This window comes from Chiloscyllium punctatum, chromosome 30 (assembly GCF_047496795.1).
Source record: "Chiloscyllium punctatum isolate Juve2018m chromosome 30, sChiPun1.3, whole genome shotgun sequence".
Classification (NCBI taxonomy): Eukaryota; Metazoa; Chordata; class Chondrichthyes; order Orectolobiformes; family Hemiscylliidae; genus Chiloscyllium; species Chiloscyllium punctatum.
The window spans coordinates 32912361-32936026 of record NC_092768.1 but is presented as its reverse complement, the minus strand read 5'-3'; the positions used below and the strand labels follow the sequence as shown (position 1 = coordinate 32936026).

Here is a 23666-nt window from a genome sequence, read left to right as displayed (position 1 = left end):
AGTTCTACCATGTTTTTCTCTTCACCTATATCATGTTTCATTTTTATGGGTTTTTTTAATCATTTATTTTAAACAATTTTTTGACGGAATGGTGGCTTAGTGGTTAGCACCGCTGCCTCCCAGCGCCAGGCTCCCGGGTTCGATTTCAGCCTCGGCTGACTGTCTGTGTGGAGTTTGCACGTTTTCCCAGTGTCTGCGTGGGTTTTCTCCCACAAGCCAAAGACGTGCAGGTTAGGTAAATGAGCTCTGCTAAATTGCCCTGTTGTGTCCAGGGATGTGCATCAGTCAGTGGGGGGGGAATGGGTCTGGGTGGGTTACTCTTCAGAGGATTGGTGTGGACTTGTTGGGCCAAATGGCCTGTTTCCACACCATAGGGATTCTGTGTGCAGGTCTGGTGGATTGGTAATGCTACATTGCCCCGTAGGGACCAGTGATATGTGGGTTGACCATGGGAAATGCAGGGTTACAGGGTAGCAGGATGGGTGGGATGCTCTTCAGATGGTTGGTGTGGACTTGATGGACCAAATGACTTCCTCCTAACCGTAGGGATTCTAGACCACTAGATGTCAGCAGATGTCTTTAATAGTGATTAATATTTGACCCACTCAGATTCAAGTTAATCACTAATTGAACACCCTGTGCCTAGAGCATCAGTCTGGCTGTCTGGACTGCTCGTCAACTTACCACCTTCCTTAAACAAGTCTGCATTCATTCCCATTCAGATATCATTGTCATCCGATAAACAGAATTCATGATCTCCCCTGTCCGAAACATGTCCCAGTCTATAGTGGACTAAATGTAAAACTCCCCTCCTCAACAATAGACTGCAAGCTGTGTAGGAATTGTTCTATGTGGGGAGCTAGAGGATCATGGGAACTTTATCCCTTACTGCACAGAAGGAGGAGAGAACTTCAACATACAAAGTACTTCAGACATTACAGGGGAACACATTTACCCATGACCAGGGGAATGAAGAGTATGTGGTCAAGGTCACACAATAAAGTGGTCTTCCTGAGGAGGTCAGAAATGTCTGCATGAACAGGATTCGCTGATGAGCGATTTTATTGTCACGTTGAGTTTGCAGTGAGAAAAAAAACAGTAAGTTACAGTGAAAAGCTTTTCCACTGTCGCCACAATCCAGCGCCATTTTGAACGGTTTTAAGAATGACAAAGATATAGTCCATCGGTCCTGAGGCAGCTCATCACCACCCCTCCCCCCACCGGTTCACCACCACCTGCACTGGACCCAACCAGTGCAGACGTTGCCAACTCTTCAGATGCCACCTTTCACCACAGGGCTGATCCCTCCCCGCCATTCGCCAACGTCAGAGTCACGTCCCTAGCCGCTGGGCCCGCTTCCGTCGATGTTGCCGTGTTGCCCTTCCGCCACCTATTCACCAACGCCCGCACTGGACCCAAGCAATGAAGTCAGCAATCTTCTGGCGCCACTCAGGTTCCATCACTGTGGCAGCCACCGATTCAGATGCCAGTTCTCATGCCCGTCCTGGAGAAGGAAGTAGGGGCTTACTCGATTCCGGGCTGGACCTACTCAAATCCATGCTAGGACTACTCAAGTCCATGCTGGGCCTGCTCGAGCCCGGGCTGGGTCCACTGGAGTCTGCCAGAGGTGTACTCAATTCTGGGCGAGGCCTACTCGAGTGCACACTAGCCCTAATTGAGTCTATGTTAGGCCTGCTCAAGTCCATGCTGGGACTACTCAATTCCAGGCTGGGTCTACTCCAGTCTGCGCTGGGGTTCCTCGCCAACGCTGATGCTGTCCATACTCAAGACAAGCAGTAAGTCAACAGAAAAAAAATGCAAAGAAAAGCAGTCCGGGTGGACAAGCCCCACTCAGCCAATATCTTGGTGGCATGTAGAATTCTTTATTCCAGACAGCAATGGATGCTCCATTTTTACAGTATTAAGTCGTCAAATTAAATAATCGAGAGATAATGGGGGTTGAGGGGGACGGGAGGAAAATATGCATCGGAGGATTGAGGGAGAGCTCAAACATGTTATTTTTGAAATACAGCGCCGATTCCTCACAATCGTATGTTGTGGGAATCCATGCTCTCACGCCATGCTACAGCCACCTCCTTCTTCAGCCACCTCCCCCCTGCCGCCTCTCCCAGTGCCATGTCTTTGGACCCAATCCTGCTCTACGCTGCTGCTCCATTTTTGTTTCCAGCCTCTGCTGCACTGTGTGGTATCAGCCAGCACCGACAGGATGAGTTGAAGGGCCTCGAAGTGTGCTCTGTGTTTCCATCTCTCTGTCCCTCTCTCTTCTGCAAGACACTCTTCAGGGTGCGCAAATTCGACCCACAACCTGGCCAACTTTCTGAAGTAGCTACCCCTCTGTATGTTGGTGATGATCATTTCCCAGGAGTCATAGAGATGTACAGCAGGGAAACAGACCCTTCAATCCAACTCATCCATGCCAACCAGATATCCCAAATTAATCTCGTCCCATTTGCCAGCACTTGGTCCATCTCCCCCCCCAAACCCTTCCTATTCATGTACCCATCCAGATGCCTTTTAAATGTTATAATTGTACCAACATCCACCACTTCCTCTGGCAGCTCATTCCATACACACATCACCCTCGGAGTGAAAAAGTTGCCCCTTAGGTCCCTTCTAAATTCTTCCCCCATCACCTTAAAACTATGCCCTCTAGTTCTGGACTCCCCCAAAGAAAAAGATCTTGTCCATTTACCTTATCCATGCCCCTCATATTTTATATACCTCGATAAGGTCACTCCCTCAGCCTCCGACGCTCCAAGGAAAACAGCCCCAGCCTGTACAGCCTCTCCCTGTAGCTCAAATCCTCCAACCCTGGCAACATCCTTGTAAATCTTTTCTGAACCCTTTCAAGTTTCACAACATCTTTCCAATAGCAGGGAGACCAGAATTGAATGCAGTATTCCAACAGTGGCCTAACCAATGTCCTGTACAGCCACAACATGACCTCCCAACTCCTGTACTCAATACTCTGACCAATAAAGGAAAGCATACCAAACGCCTTCTTCACTACCCTATCGACCTGCGACTCCACTTTCAAGGAGCTATGAACCTGCACTCCAAGGTCTCTTTGTTCAGCAACACTCGCTAGGACCTTACCATTAAGTGTATAAGTCCTGCTAAGATTTGCCTTTTCCATAGTGGAGCACCTCACATTTATCCACATTAGTTCAGCAGCACGACACTGGGGCCAGCTGTTGAGATATCCTGGACCCAACGTCTCCGCTGAGGCGGAGCGGGTGCTACCTCTGACCCATGGCCCTTCGGGACTGGACTTACCCGGGAGGAGGAGGATGGTCAGCTCACTGCACAACTGGGGACGTGGAGTCAACAAGAGCAAGTCTGCCCTCACGTTGTGATCGGGGCAAGGCGGCTTTCACAGGCAGCCTTGAGAATCGCACAGGGCGAAAAGAGGCCTTTCAGCCCCTCCCGTCTTTTTCGAAGAGCTGTCCAGATTGGTCTACGGGGTAGAGGTCTCCATAGATTGCACCCAGGAGGAAGTGAGGACTGCAGATGCTGGAGATCAGATCAAATGTGCTGCTGGAAAAGCGCAGCAGGTCAGGCAGCGTCAAAGGAGCAGGAGATTCGACGTTTCGGGCATAAGCCCTTCTTCAGGAATGAGGAGGGTGTGCCAAGCAGGCTAAGATAAAAGGTAGGGAGGAGGGACTTGGGGGATAGGCGTTGGGAAGGCGATAGGTGGAGGGAAGTTAAGGTGAGGGCGATAGGCCAGAGAGGGGTTGGGGGCGGAGAGGTCGGGAAGAAGATTGCAGGTCAAGAAGGCGGTGCTGAGTCTGAGGGTTGGGTCTGAGATAAGGTGGGGGGGCGGGGGGTGGGGGGGGGGGGGCGGGGGGGGCGAAATGAGGAAGCTGGAGAAATCTGCATTCACATTGCACCCAGGTTGACTGGCTGAATGAAGCTCCGTCAGTACTGAAGGAGCATGGCACTATCTAGGGCACTCGATGGAAGAGGGAGTGAACATCAATGTTCACTCTCTCCACCACTAACGTCTAGAGTGCAGCATCGACAAGGAGCTCTGCAGCAACTCACCAAAGGTTTCTTTCCTGATGGAGGGCTTTTGCCCGAAACATTGATTTTCCTGCTCCTTGGATGCTGCCTGACCTGCTGTGCTTTTCCAGCACCAGACTCTCGACTCTAATGTCCAGGATCTGCAGTACCCACTTCTGCCAAGGTTTCTTGAACAGACCTGACAAGTCCATAAGCTCTCCCGTCAACAAGGGCAGAGCGGTAGCAGGCCATTCGGCCCATCGAGCCCACGCCAACTCTCCGAAGAGCATCACCCCTCCCCACTCCCCTAATCCAACATTTCCCACGGCTAACCCGCCTACTCTGCACATCCCTGGACACTATGGGGTAATTTAGCACTGCCAATCCAGACGTACCTGCACATCTTTGGACTGTGGGAGGAAACCAGAGCACCCGGGGGAAACTCGCGCAGACAAGGGGAGAATGTGCAAACTCCACACAGACAGTCGCCCCAGGCTGGAATTGAACCCGGGTCCCTGGCACCGTGAAGCAGCTGTGCTAACCACTGAACCAGCATGCCACCCAAAGGGCAGCATGGGAGCACCAACACAGGCAAGTCCCCCTCCACACCACTCACTACCCTGACTTCAAAGTGAATTTTGGGATGTGGGTGGGGCTGGCAAGGCCAGTTATGTATTGCTGGTATTTTACAGCAACTGACGGGTCACCATTACGTTAGTTTGGTGCCCCGGACTTTTTCTTGAATACAAACTACCCGATTTACTATGGAGAGATTCCAAGTGGTGCCCCAAGGACATTAGGCAATGGTGGATCCTGCAGATGCTGGAGATTAGAGACAAGATTAGAGTGGTGCTGGAAAAGCACAGCAGGTCAGGCAGCAGCCAAGGAGCAGGAAAATCAATGTTTCGGGCAAAAGCCCTTAATCAGGAATAAAGGCCTCATTCCTGATGAAGGGCTTTTGCCCAAAACGTCGAGTTTCCCACCTCAAGGACATTAGCCCAGGGCTAGGGATTACTACCCGAGTAATATTACCAGTACACATCACTTGGATTTTGAACTACATAACTGTGTCCTCACTGTCAAAATTCTGGAACGGATTCCCCACCAGCATAGCAATGAGAACTACACCACACCAACCACAGCAGTTCCAGAAGATAACTCGGTACCACCTTCTCAAGGGCAATTGGGATGGGCATAGCTAGCGATGCCCATATCATGTCAAAGGGTAAGGTAAAGGATCCTTCATAACTGGGAACACTACAATTGGCTTGTTGGAAGGAGGGTCATCAAAACTGCAGAGAGAGGGTCCAGAGCATGGAAGCGACTCGGTGGTCAGGAGAGGGGTGTAGCATGGAGGAGGGAGGTGTCTCAGTATAGTCATACAGAGGCAGGACACGTTCAATAGGGAAGAAACTTCATCGGTGAGTAGGACAGATGTTGTGGGGGGGGGGGTTGGAGTCTTCAATGACAGAACCGTTCAAGTCAAGGTGTTTTGATAAAAAAGAAAATCACGGAATAAGGACTAGGCCAGCGCCTATCAGCTATCCCGTGTCACCCGGGGGTTAACCAGGTTGCTGTGGGTCTGGAGTCACATGGAAAGAGTGACTAATTTCCATTTCTGAAGGACATTAGTGAACCAGATGGGTTTGAACAACAATCCACTGGTTACACAGGGCCGGCTCTTTACTCCAGACATCTTAACTCAATTCACCGTCTTCCGGAGTGAAATTCATACCTCCGGACGGTTGAGTTTGGATTCTGGATTGTCAGACCATGCCAGCACCTTCCACGGCAGGCATTCTGAGCCCCTCATAAAATGCAACTGCGTGATTTTGGTGACACCAATGCAGGCAGCCGCACTACTAACCTGAGCAGGAACCGCCCTAAACACACCACCATCTATACCTCACCTCTGCATGTTTACTTAACAAACAAGTCATTCCGTAGCCAAGCAAGTTACACCCTCAACCATCAAAAAAAGATCGCACTCTGCCTTTCCCCTTGCTAGTTCACCAGTGAACCCACAAAAAAAGGTTAGGACTCACAGCTCTCAGCCACGTGACAATGCGTACTGAAACCACACACACACACACACACACATCTAACTGTGAGAAAGTGAGGACTGTACATGTTGGGGTTCAGAGTCAAGCGTGTGCTGCTGGAAAAGCACAGCACATCAGGCAGGATCCAAGCAGCAAGAGAATCGACGTTTCGAGCATACGCCCTTCATTAGGAATCACACACATCTAACGGTGCCTGCCAATTCAATCATTGAATCCTTACAGTGTGAATGCAGGCCATTCGGCCCAGACCAACCCTCTGAACAGCATCTCTCCCCCCCCCCACCCCCCCCACCCCACCCAATCCAGCACCCTGCATTTCCCGTGGACAATTTAGCATGGTAAATCCACATAGACTCCGAGAACTAGAGGCCACGGGCTTAATATGAAAGGGGAAAGAATTGAAAGGGATCTAAGGGGTAACTTTTTCACACAGAGGGTGGTGCGTGTATGGAATGAGCTGCCAGAGGAAGTGGTGGAGGCTGGTACAATTGCAACATTTAAAAGGCATCTGGATGGGTATATGAATAGGAAGGGTTTGGAGGGATATGGGCCAAAATTAATTTAGGATACCTAGTCAGCATGGATGAGTTGAACCAACAGGTCTGTTTCTTTGCGGTACATCTCTATAACCTGCACGTCTTCAGACTGTGGGAGGAAACCCATGCAGACACTGGGAGAACATACAAACTCTGCACATACTAGTCACCCAAGGCTGGAACCAAACCTGGGCCGCTATCAGTCAGCAGTGCTAACCACCAAGCCACCAAGGTGCACATTCTGATAGCAGTAATGCCATTCTCAAGTTTTACATTCCCAGTCATCACATTTGACTAATGTCCCTTCAAATCAATTCACGAGATGTGGGCATTGCTGGTCATTTCAGTAACGCCCATCTCTCGTTGCCCTTCAGGTGTTGCTGTGGAGCTGGAGTCTTCTGCTCTGAGGATAGACTGGGGGAGTCGGGATCGATTCCCTTGGAGAGTAGAGGGCTGAGGGTGGGATTTGATTGTCGTTTACAAAAATACCACGAGTGGGCCGCACGGAGTCGATAGGGAGAAGCTACTCCCGTTCATGAAAGAGAGAAGAAAAGAGAGGGCAGAGATTTAACGTGCAAGCAGAACAAGGGTGACGTGAGCAAGCCGAAACCACCTGGAAATCCACAGGATGCAGGTTCAATTGAGGCATTCGAGAGGGGCATCAGACAGTTACTTGGATAGGAATGGGGTGCAGGGAATATGGGGATCGAGGAGGAATGTCACGAGGGAATAGTACAGACATGGTAGGCCGAATAGCCTCCTCCGCTACCATAACTATCTGGTGATCGGGAGTCGCACGTAGACAGAGACCAGGCAGATGCGGCAGATCCCTTTCCCCCCAAATGGGCATCAGTGAGTGACCGAGGCAGAACCGGATGTCAATTTGGTCTATTTCAGTCATGCGGACGCCAGGTTATGTTTCCAGTTTTCACAGACAATCCAGTCCCCTCTGTAGTAGGGACTCAAAATGACCAAACTCACGTGAAGTCAAGCAAATATTTGAACTCCTCAGCGCCCCTGTGGTTCGAACAGCTATCTCCAGATGGCCATTCCTTCAGGCCAGGAACATGGCACGGTGGCTCAGTGGTTAGCACTGCTACCTCACAGCACCAGGGTCCCAGGCTCAATTCCAGCCTCAGGTGACTGTCTGTGTGAAGTTTGCACACTTCCTCTCCCCCACACCCCCCCTGTGTCTGCATGGGTTGCCTCTGGGTGCTCTGGTTTCCTCCCACAATCCAAAGATGTGCAGGTCAGGGTGGATTGGCCATGCTAAATTACCCATAGTGCTAGTTGCATAAGTCAGAGGGGAATGGGTCTGGGTGGGTTACCCTTCAGAGGGTCAGTGTGGACTAGTTGGGCCGCAGGGTCTGTTCCCACACTGTAGGGATTCGATTCATAACCTCTGCTGTTTAGTTTTGGGGTGGCCCAGTGGTTAGCACTGCTACCTCACAGCACCAGGGTCCCAGGTTAAATTCCAGCCTCGGGCGACTGTCTGTGTGGAGTTTGCACTTTCTCCTGGTGTCTGGATGGGTTTCCAACCACAGTCCAAAATAGGTGCAGGTTAGGGTGAATTGGCCAGGCTAAAAATTGCCCATGGTGTTAGATGCGTTAGTCAGGGGTAAATATAGGGTAGGGGTAGGGGAATGGGTCTGGGTGGGTGACTCTTCGGAGGGTCAGTGTGTTGGGCCGAAGAGCCTGTTTCTACACTGTCGGGAATCTAATCTAAACCTTCACCCCACCCCATCCTCCCCACCCCCACAACGACCAACCAAGTGGCATCAGAGAGTGAGGCAGATCCCCATTGCCAGGATTCACCCTGGGGAGGGCAAATGATGTCCACCCCACCATACTCACACCTGAGCCGCTGTTTCTCAGAGTGAAGGGCATTTTAGCCCCAGCTCAATACCGACCCCATGAAAGTCAGCGACCAGAAGTTGCAAAAGATGCATCAGATAATCAACTCTTCAACAATCCCTAGCCTGGACGTGAACGCTGAGTGACGAGATTTAGTCACAAAGGACGAGCGCTAGGAGTTTCTTTTTTTATTTTTTGGGGTTTGTTTTGGGAGTGAGCAAAACCGCGCACTGTTTCGAAGCCAACCCGACAAAAGCCAAAAATAAAATACCAAGAGTTACCCGTGTTTTCTTCTGTCCACCTGACTGTGCCCTGGTTTTCCCGAGCTGGCTCATCCTAGCTCGCACGCATGCCTCTCCACAGCTACCCCTCAGCTCCGAGCCCAGGCGAGAGGATCTATCCTTGGGGAGGGGGGGGGGGGTGTTTCTCAGGACTGGCCCAATCCTGTTTTGGATCCTTCACGCCACGGGCTGCAGATTTTTTTTTTCTTTCCGCCCGGACTCAGTGGGAGCTCTCTGTTCACAGGCACACGGAGTACAGTACCTCCTGCTACCTCGCACACGGCTGCTATATATAGAGCACACTCGGCCGCCCCCGGGGTCACCAAACGTCGAGTTCACCAAACACTCCCAGGTTATTGTACAGCACCATTCAATGGAAATCTCCTCTTGACTCGGGTCCCCCACCACCAACCCCTTCCCAGGGGGAGACAAAGCACTGGGTTGGACAGGGAGTCAACTTCCCTCTACTCTGTTAAATTAAAAGTAAAGCTTTCTTCACACTCTTAAACTGAAGGTAAATCTCCCTCTACTCTGTTAAGTTAAAAGTAAAGCTCCCGTTTAAGAGTGTGAAGGAAGGTAAAGCTCCCTCTATTCTGTTTAAATTAAAAGTAAAGCTTTCTTCACACTTAAAACTGGAGGTAAACTTCCCTCGACTCTCTTAACCTGAAAGTAAACCTCCCTCTACTCTTTCAAACTGAAATTAAAGCTGCCTCTACACTGTCCCCATCAACTATTCCCAGGACAGGTACAGGTTTGGCATTAAGATACAGAGCAAAAGCTCCCTCTACTCTTTCAAACTGAAAATAAATTTCCTCTACACTTTCTAAATTAAAATGAAAGCTCCCTCTACACTGTCACCCATCAAACATTCTCAGGACAGGGACAGCACGGGGGTTAGATACAGGGTAAAGCTCACTCTACACTGTCCCCCATCAACCACTCCCAGGGCAGGGACAGCACGGGGTCAGATACAGAGTAAAGCTCCCTCTACACCGTCCCCCATCGAACACTCCCAGGACAGGGACAGCACGGGGTTAGATACAGAGTAAAGCTCCCTCGACACTGTCCCCATCAAACACTCCCAGGACAGGGACAGCACGGGGTGACATACAGAGTAAAGCTTTCTCTACACTGTCCCCTCATCAAATGCTCCCATGGCAGGGACAGCACAGGGTCAGGTACAGAATAAAGCTCTCTCAAAACTATCCCCATCAAACACTCCCCAGGACAGGGACAGCACAGGGTCAGGTACAGAATAAAGCTCTCTCAAAACTATCCCCATCAAACACTCCCTAGGACAGGGACAGCACAGGGTCAGATACAGAGTAAAGCTCTCTCGATACTGTCCCTGTCAAACACCCCCAGGGCAGGGACCGAATGGGGTAGATACAAAGTAAAGCTCCATCTACACTGACCCCATTAAAGAAAAACTCCTAGGGCAGATACACTGCGGATCGAAGCATATTCACTGGTTCAGTGCCTCACAACCTGATTGTCACCTCTACTCTGTACTGAATAAAGTGACCTGACCTGATCTGAGTTCTGAGTAAGTCAAGTGGGCTGGAGCAGAGTGGGGTGATGCAGTGAAATTATCGGTCCTCACTCCTATCCCCAGTGCTGTTCCACACAGACAGGGAAAAAAAACCTGTGCCTGTAATCGCTGAGTGAATACACCACTGCTAGTCACATGAAAGTCATGGTCACCAGGAACAGGCCGCAGTGCCCAACACATTTCACCCCACTCTGGAGGCACAGTCACTGGGAAAAGAACAGGGCACAGCAGATGATATCGGGACTTCGTGTTCTATGGGCTGTTCCCCGGGACACACACCGAGACAAACACCAACTGCACCTGGAGGACCATCACCTCGGTGAAAGATGCTCGTTGGTCTGTCTGAAACCTGTCAGCCTTCCAGAGCAAGGAGTTGACCCTGATCGAGTGTTGCAGACTGGCACATCGCAAGGTCCAGGACTACGTGCTGAGGGACGCGCTGAAGCTTGGGGCAGCTGTCGCCAAGGGGCAGTGGGGAAAGACCACCATTTAGGGCTTTCCTGCTGAAGGTAAATGGGGGTCCGTTCAGTTATCAGACCCTCCTGGTGCCTCAAGGCATGAAATATAGTTTTGCATGTTAAGAGATGTCTTTGGTTTGTTTGGATAGAGTCAAACTCCAATGTTTGTTTGTGTCCTTGATATTCTACTGTATGAACCAAACTGCGTTTGTGACGATGTGTATATACAACGTTTTTTTTAATGAAGAAAGGCACTTTGAAATAAATAAAACAGATGAGGTATTTAAAAAAAAGGAAAATATGGCTCTGAGGTAAGGTATGGAATGAAGTTCCGTCTGTTTGCAGCATTCTGGGATAATACAAAGGGAGATGTATGGAATTGAGAACAGGAGTTGGCTATGGTGCAGTGAGCAGAATTCTTGTCTCCAAGTCAGAAGGTTGTGGGCTCGTATCTCCCACGAAAAGCACCTGGACCATGGGGGTTAAGTTTTAGGAAGCAGCCATGAGCTGCAGTTCTGCCACAGGTCCTGTCTCTCCAACACCTCCCCAAATCGCAACCCTCCGTTGCAAGCAGATATAAATCTCTGAAGGAAGGCGCCCCATGCGATAATTATCTGGCATCTAAAAGAGATGATCCACTCGGGGGGGGGGGCTGCACAATGGGATCTTGCTGTGCACAATTTGCCACCAACGGGGGGCCAATAAAGTACTCCATTGCTGGGGAGGTGGGATGTCCGGATGGTGGGTTGTGCCATTTTATTAGTTGGGGGGAAGACAGGGTTGTAGAAGAATGGGCTGTGTCACTGCCTGAAGACTCCCCCAAGTCCAGGGCTGGTGTGGATTCAGACCTGCCCCATTGTCCTGCCTACAGACTGTCGTTATGACTAACTTGGTCTGAGCTGGGGCAATGCAAGCCTTGGAACTGGCCAGAGGTGAAGTGTATGGAAGGGGGAGCTATCTGACACTGCAGCACTCACTCAGTACTGACCCTCTGACAGTGCAGCACTCCCTCAGTACTGATCCTCTGACAGTGCCGCATTACCTCGGTACTGACCCTCTAACAGTGCAACACTCCCTCAGTACTGACCCTCTGACAGTGCAGCATTCCCTCAGTACTGACCTTCTGATAGTGGGGGACTCCCTCAGTACTGACCCTCTGAAAGTGCAGTACTCCCTCAGTACTGACCCCCAGACAGTGCGACACTCCATCAGTACTGACCCTCTGACAGTGCAGCATCCCTCAGTACTGACCCTCTGACAGTGCGGCACTCCCTCAGTACTGACCCTCTGACAGTGCGGCACTCCCTCAGTACTGACCCTCTGACAGTGCGGCACTCCCTCAGCACTGACCCTCTGACAGTGCGGCACTCCCTCAGTACTGACCCTCTGACAGTGTGGCACTCCCTCAGTACTGACCCTCTGACAGTGCGGCACTCCCTCAGCACTGACCCTCTGACAGTGCGGCACTCCCTCAAGACTGAAGGAGGAGCCTCTGGATGTCTGCTGTCAATCCTATTGCAGGGCCATGATCTACTCAGTGTGGATTAAAGAAAAAGGAATGTGTTACTGTGGGAAACAGTGCAACAATGTACATGATTGTCCCTGCCTTTCTGAGTCAAGTCGCATTGCTGAATAAACCAGGTCACACAACCCCGGTAATCCTATCAGCAATCATGTGGTTCGGATCCCTCTGCAAAGCACTGACCTCCTGACTCTCTCTCCTGATCTGCGTTCTGGGAAAAGAACCATTTCCCGATTAAAATGTTGCCACAGCTTCGCAGGGAGGATTTATTCGCTGTTTGGCAGAGGCATTCCAACCAGTTAGGATTGCAGGAGAGCCACTTGTAGTTCTTGCTCCTGGATGGAGTCCGGTTTCCACCGTGCACTGGCGTGTGATGGAAGAGAGCAACAAGCGGAGGCCGTTCGGCCTCTCCAGCCTCGTTCTGCCACTCATTTCATTTCTGGCATGCGGGTGTCGCCATCCCACAAGTTATCAGGGCACACAGTGCTTTGTTTCATTAAATAAGCTTCTTGACATTTCTGTTCATGGAATCCCTACAGTGTTGAAACAGGCCATTCGGCCCAACAAGCCCACACTGACCCTCCGAAGAATAACCTATCCTGCCCCATTCCCCTACCGCTCTACATTATCCCTGACTAATGCACCTATCCTACATATCTCTGGACACTATGGGACAATTTAGCGTGGCCAATCCACCCAAATCTGCACATCTTTGGATTGTAGGAGGAAACTGGAGCAAACTCACAGACATGGGCAGAAATGTGCAAACTCTACACAGACAGTTGCCTGAGGCTGGAATCGAACCCGGCTCCCTGGCACTGTAAGGCAGCAGTGCTAACCACTGATCCCCCGTGCCACCCATGATTGCCTCCCAGGGATGTGTTATTGGGCCAGCACAAGACATGCTGGGCCAAACGGCCTCCATCTTCAGCAGTACATTTTTATCACACTCCCTCTCCCTGCCCTGTGCTCCTTCAACCTAGTGTTGGAAGCAATGGAAGACCATTCAGCCCATCAAGGTACTGAACATCAGTATGGCCAACATTGGGCTTCGACACCATCATTTATTTTGCTGACTCATGGGCATCGCGAGCTGGGCCCAGCGATTACTGCCCGTCCCAAGCTGCCCCCTTCAAAAGGTGGTGGTGAGCTGCCTTTTTGAACCGCCGTAGTCCACCTGCTGTGAGTTGCCCCTCAATGCCCTAAGGGAGGGTACTCCAGGACTTTGACCCAGCGACAGTGAAGGAACGGCCTTCTATGTCCAAGTCAGAGTGGTGAGTGGCTTGGAGGGGAACTTGCTGGTGTCCCCATGTATCTGTTGCCCTTGTCCTTCTAGATGGAAGTGGTTGTAGGTTTGGAAGGTGCTGTCTAAGAGTAAACTTCTGCAGTGCATCTTGTAGATAGCACACACTGCTGCTACTGAGCGTTGGTGGTGGAGGGAGTGGATGCTTGTGGATGTGATGCCAATCAAGTGGGGGGCTGCTTTGTCCTGGATGGTGTCGAGCTTCATGAGTGTTGTTGGAGCTGCACCCATCCAGGGCAAGTTGGGGGGGGGGGGGGGTTTCCATCACACTCCCGACTTGCCCACTCCCCATCTCCCATGATTCCCTGAGACTGTTCCTGTGCCAGACGTAAAAGCATTCAGTGATGGTGTTTCCATGCTCAACAACTGAATAAGTTCACAGCCCTTTTAACGAAGTTTTTTTTCCCCACACTTCAGTCTTAAAAGATGGCTCCACTGAACTGAGCCCCTGCTGCCCGTGGATTACAAATGAACATAGATCATTGCCTCAATCTCCAAAACCCAACCACTCCCTCTGGAGTGTGCTCAACAGCTGAGTGTGTGCAGTTCTTGGGGGGTTGCAAACTCCATTGGTCCATACCCCTCTGAGGGAAGTAACTTGGGAGAATCCCTACAGAGTGGAAGCAGGCTGTTCAGCCCATCAGATAGTGCACCGACCCTTGAAGAGCATCCCACCCAGCCCCTTACCCTGTACCCAGAACCCTATATTCATCATAGCTCCTACACATAGCCTATGCACATCCTGAGACGCAACAAAGAAGTTTGCACAGCAGTTTAGATGGATTGGAGTCGAGAGTCCCGGAGGCATTCCTGATGAAGGGCTTAGGCCCAGAACATCAATTCTCCTGCTCCTCGGATGGTGCCTGACCTGCTGCGCTTTTCCAGCACCACACTCTCGACTCTGATCTCCAGCATCTGTAGTCCTCACTTTCTCCTAGGTGGATTGGCCCATGCTAAATTGCCCATAGTGTCCGGGAATGTGCAGACTAGATGGGTTAGCCATGAGAAATGCAGGGTTAGGGGATAGAATGGATGGGGGTGTTGCGGGTGGGAAGCTCTCCAGAGTGTCAGTGTGGACTCGATCTCGACACTGTGCGGCTCCTATGATCCTCATCCACCTAACCTTACACCGTTGGACTTTGGGAGGAAACCGGAGCACCCGGGGGAAACGCACGCAGACACAGGGAGAACGTGCAAACTCCAACCAGACAGTCGCCCCGAAGGTGGGATCGAACCCAGGACCCCACCGCTGTGAGGCAGCAGTACTAGCCACTGAACCACCGTGCCATCCAGCTTTCCCTCATCGCAAGACTATGGACCTGAGGTCTCAGCTTCCCACAGTCGGTCGAATCTCAGATGGTGACAAAACAGACTACAGACAGAAAGTGGAAAACCTGGAAAACTGGTGCACTGAGAACAACCTAGCTCTCAATGCCAGCAAAACCAAGGAACTCATTACTGACTTTCGGTGGGAGGTTACTCATGCCCCCCCTACACATTAACAGAAGAGGTGGAACGAGTGGAGAGTGTCAAGCTCCTGGGAGTGGTCATCCACAACAAGTTTTCTTGGACTCTTCACATGGACCCACTGGTTACAAAGGCCCAACAATGTCTCTTCTTCCTCAGGCAGCTGAGGAAATTTGGCATGACGGCGAATACCCTTGCCAACTTTTATAGGTGCGCCATCGAGAACATTCTGTCTGGATGTCTCAGTACCTGGTATGGCAACTGTACCATTCAAGATCAGAGACAGTTACAGAGAGTGGTGAACTCGGCCCGGACAATCACAAAGGCCAACCTCCCATCTATAGACTCCAGCTACCAGGCCCGCTGTCAAGGAAAGGCCGCCAGCATTCTCAAAGATCCATCCCACCCTGGCAATGTTTTTCTACAACCTCTACCATCGGGGAGAAGGTACAGAAGCCTGAACACACCCACCAGCCGGTTTCAAAACAGTTTCTACCCTCCTGTTGTTAGAATACGGAATGGACTCACAAACTCTCAACATTCGCCTGTACCTGTGTTTTTGTTTTTGCCGTTGTTTCCCTATTATTTACTTAACTCTGTGATCTGCCTGTATTGCTCGCAAGACAAAGCTTTTCACTGTGCCTTGGTACACATGACAATAAACTCAATTCAGTTCAATTCCCAGTCAGAGGGGAACTCAAACCCCACCCCCCACCGCCCCCCCCCACCGGCCCCCTGCCCCCTGCCCCCTGCCCATGCTTAACCCGTCAGACTGTTTGTGAATTTGCTATGTTTCGATGAGATCTCTTCTCAGTCTTTGGAACAGGCAGGAAAGACCACTCAAGCCTCTCCCCAGCTTCACTGAACAAACCCCCCACCCCAGCAACCAGCCCTGGGAACCATCACTGCAACCTCCCCTTTAAATCCCACCAGCCCTTTCAAAAGTATTGGCCTGCTGTGATGTTGACATTTGCACACCGAATATTTAACAAATCGCGAAGACTCCTTGCTCAAAGGCCCCAATGAATTAAATACTTGCGCTGAGTTTTTGTAACGCAAGAGAACAAAGTCAAAATTTAGGAAACATCCAACTCTGATTTGTTGCATATTTCTTTCCTCTCTAATTTTGTCAATAAAGTCACCTTTGATGAGATTCCCTACAGTATGGAAACAGGCCCTTCGGCCCAACAAGTCCACACCGACCCTCCAACGAGTATCCCATCCAGACCATTCCCCTAACTACATATGACTAATGCACCTCACACTATGGGCAATTTAGCATGGCCAATTCACTTGACCTGCATATTGTGTGGTAGGGTGGTGCTGGAAAAGCACAGCTGTTCAGGCAGCATCCGAGAAGCAGGAAAATTGACGTTTCGTGCAGACGCCCTTCATCGTTCCTGACGAAGGGCGTTTGCCCAAAACGCAGATTTTCCTGCTCCTCGGATGCTGCCTGAACAGCTGTGCTTTCCCAGCACCACTCTACTCCAGAATTGGATTTCCAGCATCTGCAGTCATTGTTTTCACCTGCATATTGTGTGGACCGTGGGACGAAACCCAGGCAGACAGGGGGAGAATGTGCAAACCCCACACAGACCGTCATCCAAGGTGAGACTTGAACCCGGGTCCCTGGCGCTGTGAGGCAGCAGTACGAACCGCTAAGCCACCGTGCCGCACCGCTTGAGGGGAACTTGGACTTCAAGTGCTTGGAATTAAGACAAACCGCCGTCTGTTAATTTCTGTGACTATAAAAGCAGGTTTAAGTTCCATGCTCAGGGAGAGGGCACTGGACTAGTAACTCAGGGACTCTGGCATTTCTCTGGGAATCCAGGTTCACACCCCTGAAGGGCCAACAGTAGAATTTGAATTTAAAGGAGAATAAGATCTAGACTAAAAGGTTCGGTGATGACCTTGAATCAATTGTGACTAAACATCCTCAGGGGGAAAAAAAATAAACAAAAATTTGCGGAAGCTCGAGATCTGAAACAAAAGCAGACATTGCTGCAGGGAGCTGTGAGGGAAGGCAGTGTTATTGTTCCGAGCCCAGTGATTCTTCTTCAACCCTGCAGAATGGTTAAAATCCCACCTGATTCCACTAATGTCCTTCAGGGAGGGAAATCTGATAACCCTGACTGGGTCTAGACCTAGAGCAGTTTGGATGACTCTTAACTGCCCTCTGCTGGCCAAGCAAGTCAAACACTTGTTATCCAACCGCTCAACAAAACTAGACAAACCAACTGACAAGAGAAACCGCAATAAACTTGACCCTGCAAATCCCCACTGACCAACATCTGGGGCTTGGGCCAAAATTTGTGAGGGTATCGTAGAATCCCTACAGTGTGGAAACAGGCCCTTTGGCCCAACATGTCCACACCAACCCTCCTCGGAGTAACCCACTCCCCCTAATATTCCATATTTACTCTTGACTAATGCACCTAACCAACACATCCCTGAGGCCTCTGGGCAATTTCCCCGCACCTGCACATCTTTGGATTGTGGGAGGAAACCCATATAGTCACTGGGAGAACGTGCAAACTCCATACAGACAGTCACCCGAGGCTGGGATTGAACCCAGGTCCCTGGTGCTATGAGGCAGCAGTGCTAACCACTAAGCCACCGTACGTGCCAGCCAACTAAAGCAATAGCCTGGCATAATCACACTCCCAGAGTCATACTGGGCAAACACATTCCAGTCTCCGCCATCACCTTCCTCAAGTATCCACTGTCGTGTGTAAGTTACCACGGGCTACTTTTAATTCGGCTACTTATTCAGAAATCTCATCGGACAACCAAAACCTGAAACGATCATTTGTGCTTTGTTTCACGTTGCAGCCATAATGAGATCTCTCAAGTAAGCAAGTTAAATCTCCCAAGTCCACTCGGCCATTACCTGATTAATGGTGGAATTTGGCTACAACTCCAACCAACAGCATCAGTCTCTGGATGTCCAGGGTTCAGCCTTTGCACAGAGTTGTTCTCTAGGGTTCTACTGCTGAAGAATCCTGAAGTTGAATTCTTACAAGGCTTCCTGTCTTGCCTGACAGAGCCAGCGACCCGGGTTCAATTCCCGCCTCAGGCAACTGTCTGTGTGAAGTTTGCACATTCTCCCCGTGTCTGCGTGGGTTTGCTCCGGTTTCCTCCCACAGTCCAAAAAACGCGCAGGTTAAGTGAATTGGCCGTGCTAAATTGCCTGTGGTGTTAGGCGCAGGGGAATGGGTCTGGGTGGGTTGCTCTTCAGAGGGTCGGTTTGGACTTGTTGGGCCGAAGGGCCTGTTTCCACACTGTAGGGAATCTAATCTGTCCTTCCACAATATTGATGACACTTTTGGAGTCATCAGGACTATAGACGTGCCTCCTTCTCAGTACGGGTTTCCCTGTTCCTGGCTACATTTGGTGCTAACTGTTCAAAACATAGACGGTCCTGTCATTAATCCCTTCCCCTCAGGGTGTTCCTTATTCAGGCAATCTTAATTGCTCATTCATAGAGTCAGAGAGATGTACAGCACAGAAACAGACCCTTCGGTCCAACCTGTCCATGCTGACCAGATATCCCAACCCAATCTAGTCCCACCCGCCAGCACCCAGCCCATATCCCTCCAAACCCTTCCTATTCATATAACCAACCAGATGCCTTTAACTGTTGCAATTGTACCAGCCTCCACCACTTCCTCTGGCAGCTCATTCCATACCTTCTGTGTGAAAAAGTTGCCCCTTAGGTCTCTTTTGTACTTTTCCCCTCTCAACTTAATCCTATGCCCTGACATTCTGGACTCCCCCAGCTAGGGAAAAGACCTTGTTGATCCATCCCATCCACGTCTCTCACGACTCAATAAACCTCTACCAGTTCACCCCTCAGCCTCTGATGCTCCAGGGAAAACGGCCCCAGCCCATCCAACCTCTCCCTACAGCTCAAATCCTCCAACCCCGGCAACATCCACACAAATCCCCTCTGAACCCCTTCAAGTTTCACAACATGCCTCTGATAGCAAGGAGATCACACTTGCACACAACACTCCAAAAGTGGCCCAACCAATGTCCAGTACAGCCGCAACATGACCTCCCCACAACTCCTGTACTCAACACTATGACCAATAAAGGAAAGTATACCAAACGCCTTCTTCACTATCCTATCTAGCTACGTCTCTACTTTCAAGGAGCTATGAACCTGCACTCCAAGGTTTCTTCGTTCAGCAACACTCCCGAGGACCTTACCATTAAGTGCACTCATCACAAGGCAGCAAGGTCTCACCTCCTCTCTCCCAGGAAGCAGGTTTTTTTGTAGAACAGAATCCCAACAGTGTAAAAGCAGGCCATTCAGCCCTTCTGAAGAGCATCCCACCCAATCACCCTGGCTAACCCACACATCCCAGGCCACTATGGGCAATTTAAGATGGCCACTCCAACCTAACCTGCACATCTTTTGATGATGGGGGAAACCCACACAGACACAGGGAGAACATGCAAACTCCACACAGAGAGACGTCCAAGGTTGGAATTGAACCTGGGTCCCTGGCGCTGTGAGCCAGCAGTGCTAACCACTGAGCCACTGTGCCACCCTTTAAGTTGCTTCACCTCCTTCCTCCCAGGGATGGTTATTTATCATGTTGCTTTTAATTCTTTTATAACACTGTCTCCTTCATTTCAGGAAGCCATTAATTCCAGCAACAATTCTTCCAATCCCTGAATAGTTATTGAAGTATTTACTGCATCATAGTCTTTGTTCATTACCCAGCAGAGGTCACTGTGCTGTGTAGAGTTGGGATGCCCACTGTGTGGAAACAGGCCATTCGGCCCAACAAGTCCACAGCGACCCTCCAAAGGATAACCCACCCAAATCCATTCCCCTACATTTACCCCTAACCTACGCACCCCTGAACATTATGGAGCAATTTAGCACAGCCAATCCACCCTAACCTGCACATCTTTGGACCACCGGGAGAGAACCCATGTAGACACGGGGAGAATGTGCAAACTCCACACAGACAGTTGCCCTAGGCTGGAATCGAACCCGGGAGCCTGGTGCCATGAGGCAGCAGTGCTAACCGCTGAGCCACCAAGCCACTCCAGTTGTGCTTGGAGTCCTCAATGTTAACTCTGGACCCCGTAAAGTCTCAAACCAAAGCAGGGAGAGGGAAACCTCCTGCTGATGACCCTGTAGCACTCTTCAATGTGGACGAGAGGAGGGAACACCAGGAGCTGCAGCAAGCACACCACAAAAAAAGCTCGGTCAATGTGCTGAAGTTCCGACTACGTGCAATCCAAACAATAGGCAGGAGTTAGGGACCCCCACAATCAACGGATCAGATCTCAGCTCTGCAGACCGACCACATCCAGTGGCGGACAATTAAACAACTCACTGGAGGAGGAGAATCCACAAACATGCCCATCTTCAGTGATGGAAGGGCTCTGCACAAGAGTGCAAAAGATAAGGCTGAAGTTCTCGCTGAGATCTTCAGACCGAAGCGTTGGGTTGATGGTCTGTTTTGACGTCCTTCAGTAATCAGTCGCACCACAGATGCCAGCCTTCTGCTCATCCAATTCACTCCACATGATATTAAGAAATGGTTGGAGACACTGGACACTGCAAAGGCTACAGGGCGTTTGCTAACAGCTCTCCCCGAGAGGCCAAACTCTGACCTTAGTGTTGTCTATCCTTCTGCTCAGCTCACCCACCAGGAGAAACTGTCTCTGTCTGCTTCTTTCAACACTTTAGCTCCCTCAACCGGTCACTCATTAATCTTGTATATTCCTGGCAAGGCAAATCTGGTTGAGGTAATCTCTGGCATCCAGCAATAGTCCTGAAGACTTGTCCTCCAACAGTTGCTGCTCCCCAAGCCAAGCTGTTCCAGTACAGTTACAGAAAACAATTAAATGCTGGGGAATCACAGCAGGTCAGACAGCATCCGTAGAAGAGACAGCAAGCTAATGTTTCAAATCATGATGACTCTTCATCAGACATGGCGTGAAGTATGGAGGGATAAGCATACAGGCTTATGGTGCCCAGATATGTCCTGTATGCAAAAAAGCAGGAGATATCCAACCCGGCCAATTACCGCCCCATCAATCTGCTCTCGATCATCAGTAAAGTGATGGAAGGTGTCAGCCACGGTGCTATCTAAGCAGCACCCACTCGGCAATAACCTGCTCATGAACACTCTGCCTGGATTCTGTGCCAGGGCCCACTTAGCTCCACACCTGATCGCAGCCTTGGTGCAAACTCCATAGAGTGAGGTGAGAGTGACAGCCCTTGACATCATTCGACCGAGTGTGGCATCCTGGAGAAACTGGAGTCGATGACAAACTCTCCACTGATTGTTGGAGGTCAGTCATCTCAGCTCCAGGACATCTCTGCAGGAGTTCCAACCATCTTCAGCTGCTTCATCGATGGCCTTCCCTTCTTCATAAGGTCAGGAGTGGAATCTTTGCCGATGATGGCACCAAGTTCAGCACCATTCGCGATTCCTCAGGGACCGAAACGGTCCCTGCTCAAAAGCAACAAGGTCTGGACAACATCCAGGCTTGTGTTGGTGTGTGTCGTGTAACAGCTGCACCACACAAATGCCAGGCAATGCCCGTCTCTACCAAGACAGACAGAATCGGACCATCACCCGTTGACATTCAATGGCATTAGCACTACTGAACACTAAATGCTGTCCTTGCCAATCATGTGCACATCACATGACCGGATGGCAAAAAGGGAGATTACCTCAACTAGATTTGCTTTGCCCGGAATATACAGGATTAAGGAGTGATCTGTCGAGGGAGTTAAAATGTCAAAACGAGCTGGCAGAGTCAATTTCTCCTGGTGGGTGAGCCGAGAGGAAAGGTAGACAATGTTAAGGATCAGATCCTGGCCCCTCGTAGAGTCATAGAGTAATAGAAATGTACAGCACGGAAACAGACCCTTCGGTCCAACCCGTCCATGCTGACCAGATACCCTAACCTAATCTAGTCCCACCTGCCAGCACCCGGCCCATATCCTTCCAAACCCTTCCTATTCATACACCCATCGAGATGCCTTTTAAATGTTGCAATCGCACCAGCCTCCACCACTTTCTCTGGCACCTCATTCCAAACACGCGCCACCCTCTGTGTAAAAAAGTTGGCCCTTAGGTCCCTTTATACCTTTCCCCTCTCACCCTAAGCCTATGCCCTCTAGTTCTGGACTCCCCAACCCCAGGGAAAAGACTTTGTCTATTTATCCTATCCATGTCCCTCATAATTTTATAAACCTCAATAAGGTCACCCGCAGCCTCCAACACTCCAGGGAAAACAACCCCAGCCTATTCAACCTCTCCCTATAGCTCAAAACCTCCAACCCTGGCCACATCCTTGTAAATCTTTTCTGAACCCTTTCAAGATTCACAACATCCTTCCAATGGAGACCAGAATTGCAAACAATATCCCAAAAGTGGCCTAACCAATGTCCTGCACAGCCACAAAACATGACCTCCCAACTCCTGTACTCAATACCCTGACCAATAAAGGAAAGCATACCAAACACCTTCTTCACTATCCTATCTACCTGACACTCCACTTTCAAGGAGCTATGAACCTGCACTTCAAGTTCTCTTTGTTCAGCAACACTCCCTAGGACCTTACCATTAAGTGTATAAGTCCTGCTAAGATTTGCCTTCCCAAAATGCAGCACCTCGCATTTACCTGAATTAAACTCCATCTGCCACTACTCAGCCCATTGGCCCATCTGGTCAAAATCCCTTTGTAATCTGAGGTAACCCTCTTCGCTGTCCACTACACATCTAACTTTGGTGTCATCTTCAAACTTACTAACTATACCTCTTAAGCTCCCATCCAAGTCATTTATATAAATGACGAAAAGTCGTGGACCTGGCACTGATCCTTGTGACACTCCACTGGTCACAGGCCTCCAGTCTAAAAAGCAACCCTCCATCACCACCCGCTGTCTTCTGCCTTTGAGCCAGTTCTGAATCCAAAATGGCTAGTTCTCCCTGTATTCCATAAGATCTAACCTTGCTAACAAGTCTCCCATGGGGAACCTTGTCAAACGCCCTACTGAAGTCCATATAGATCATGTCTACCACTCTGCCCTCATCAATCCTCTTTGTTACTTCTTCAAATAACTCAGTCAAGTTTGTGAGACATGATTTCCCATGCACAAAGCCATGTTGATTATCCATAATCAGTCCTTGCCTTTCCAAATACATGTACATCCTCAGGATTCCCTCCAACAACTTGCCCATTACTGACATCAGGCTCTCAGTGGAGAAGTTAGCAAACAGTTGTGAAAATTGTGAATTCTATCTCACATGAAGCAGCAGCTATGTGAAGATGAGGTGGATTTAAGAGGTCATTTCGTCTCGGTTTTGCTTTTGAAGTGAGGCTGTAAGGTAGGCCGAGCAGAATACCAAAGCCCTGAGAGTAAACAGCTTGTGAGGCCTTGGGTGTTTTAAAGTTGGAACAATAGAAGCAGCCTGGCTGGGTGTGGCCAGCTCTCATAGAACAAACTTCCTAATTTTTTTGTTAAAAAATTACACGACACCAGGTTACAGTCCAACAGGCTTATTTGGAAGCACTAGCTTTCGGAGCAACGCTCCTTCGTGAGGCGGTGGTGGAGGCTAAGATCAT

The 23666-nt window shown here is 50.1% G+C and overlaps 1 protein-coding gene across 6 annotated transcripts in view; it reads right to left on the bottom strand.

Annotated features, from left to right (window-relative positions):
- LOC140455399 (ral guanine nucleotide dissociation stimulator-like) overlaps nucleotides 1-23666 on the bottom strand; it is a 232698-nt gene that overhangs the window by 151528 nt on the left and 57504 nt on the right. The window contains exon 1 of one of the 6 annotated variants that reach the window (XM_072550209.1): nucleotides 8758-9124. The exons of 4 other annotated variants lie outside the window; for them this stretch is intronic. In XM_072550209.1, the coding sequence (XP_072406310.1) occupies nucleotides 8758-8811 (54 nt within the window). In that variant the 5' untranslated portion in view covers nucleotides 8812-9124. Of the gene's footprint in view, nucleotides 1-8757; nucleotides 9125-23666 lie in introns of those variants that run through there. One more of the 6 variants, XM_072550212.1, reaches the window with a different exon arrangement.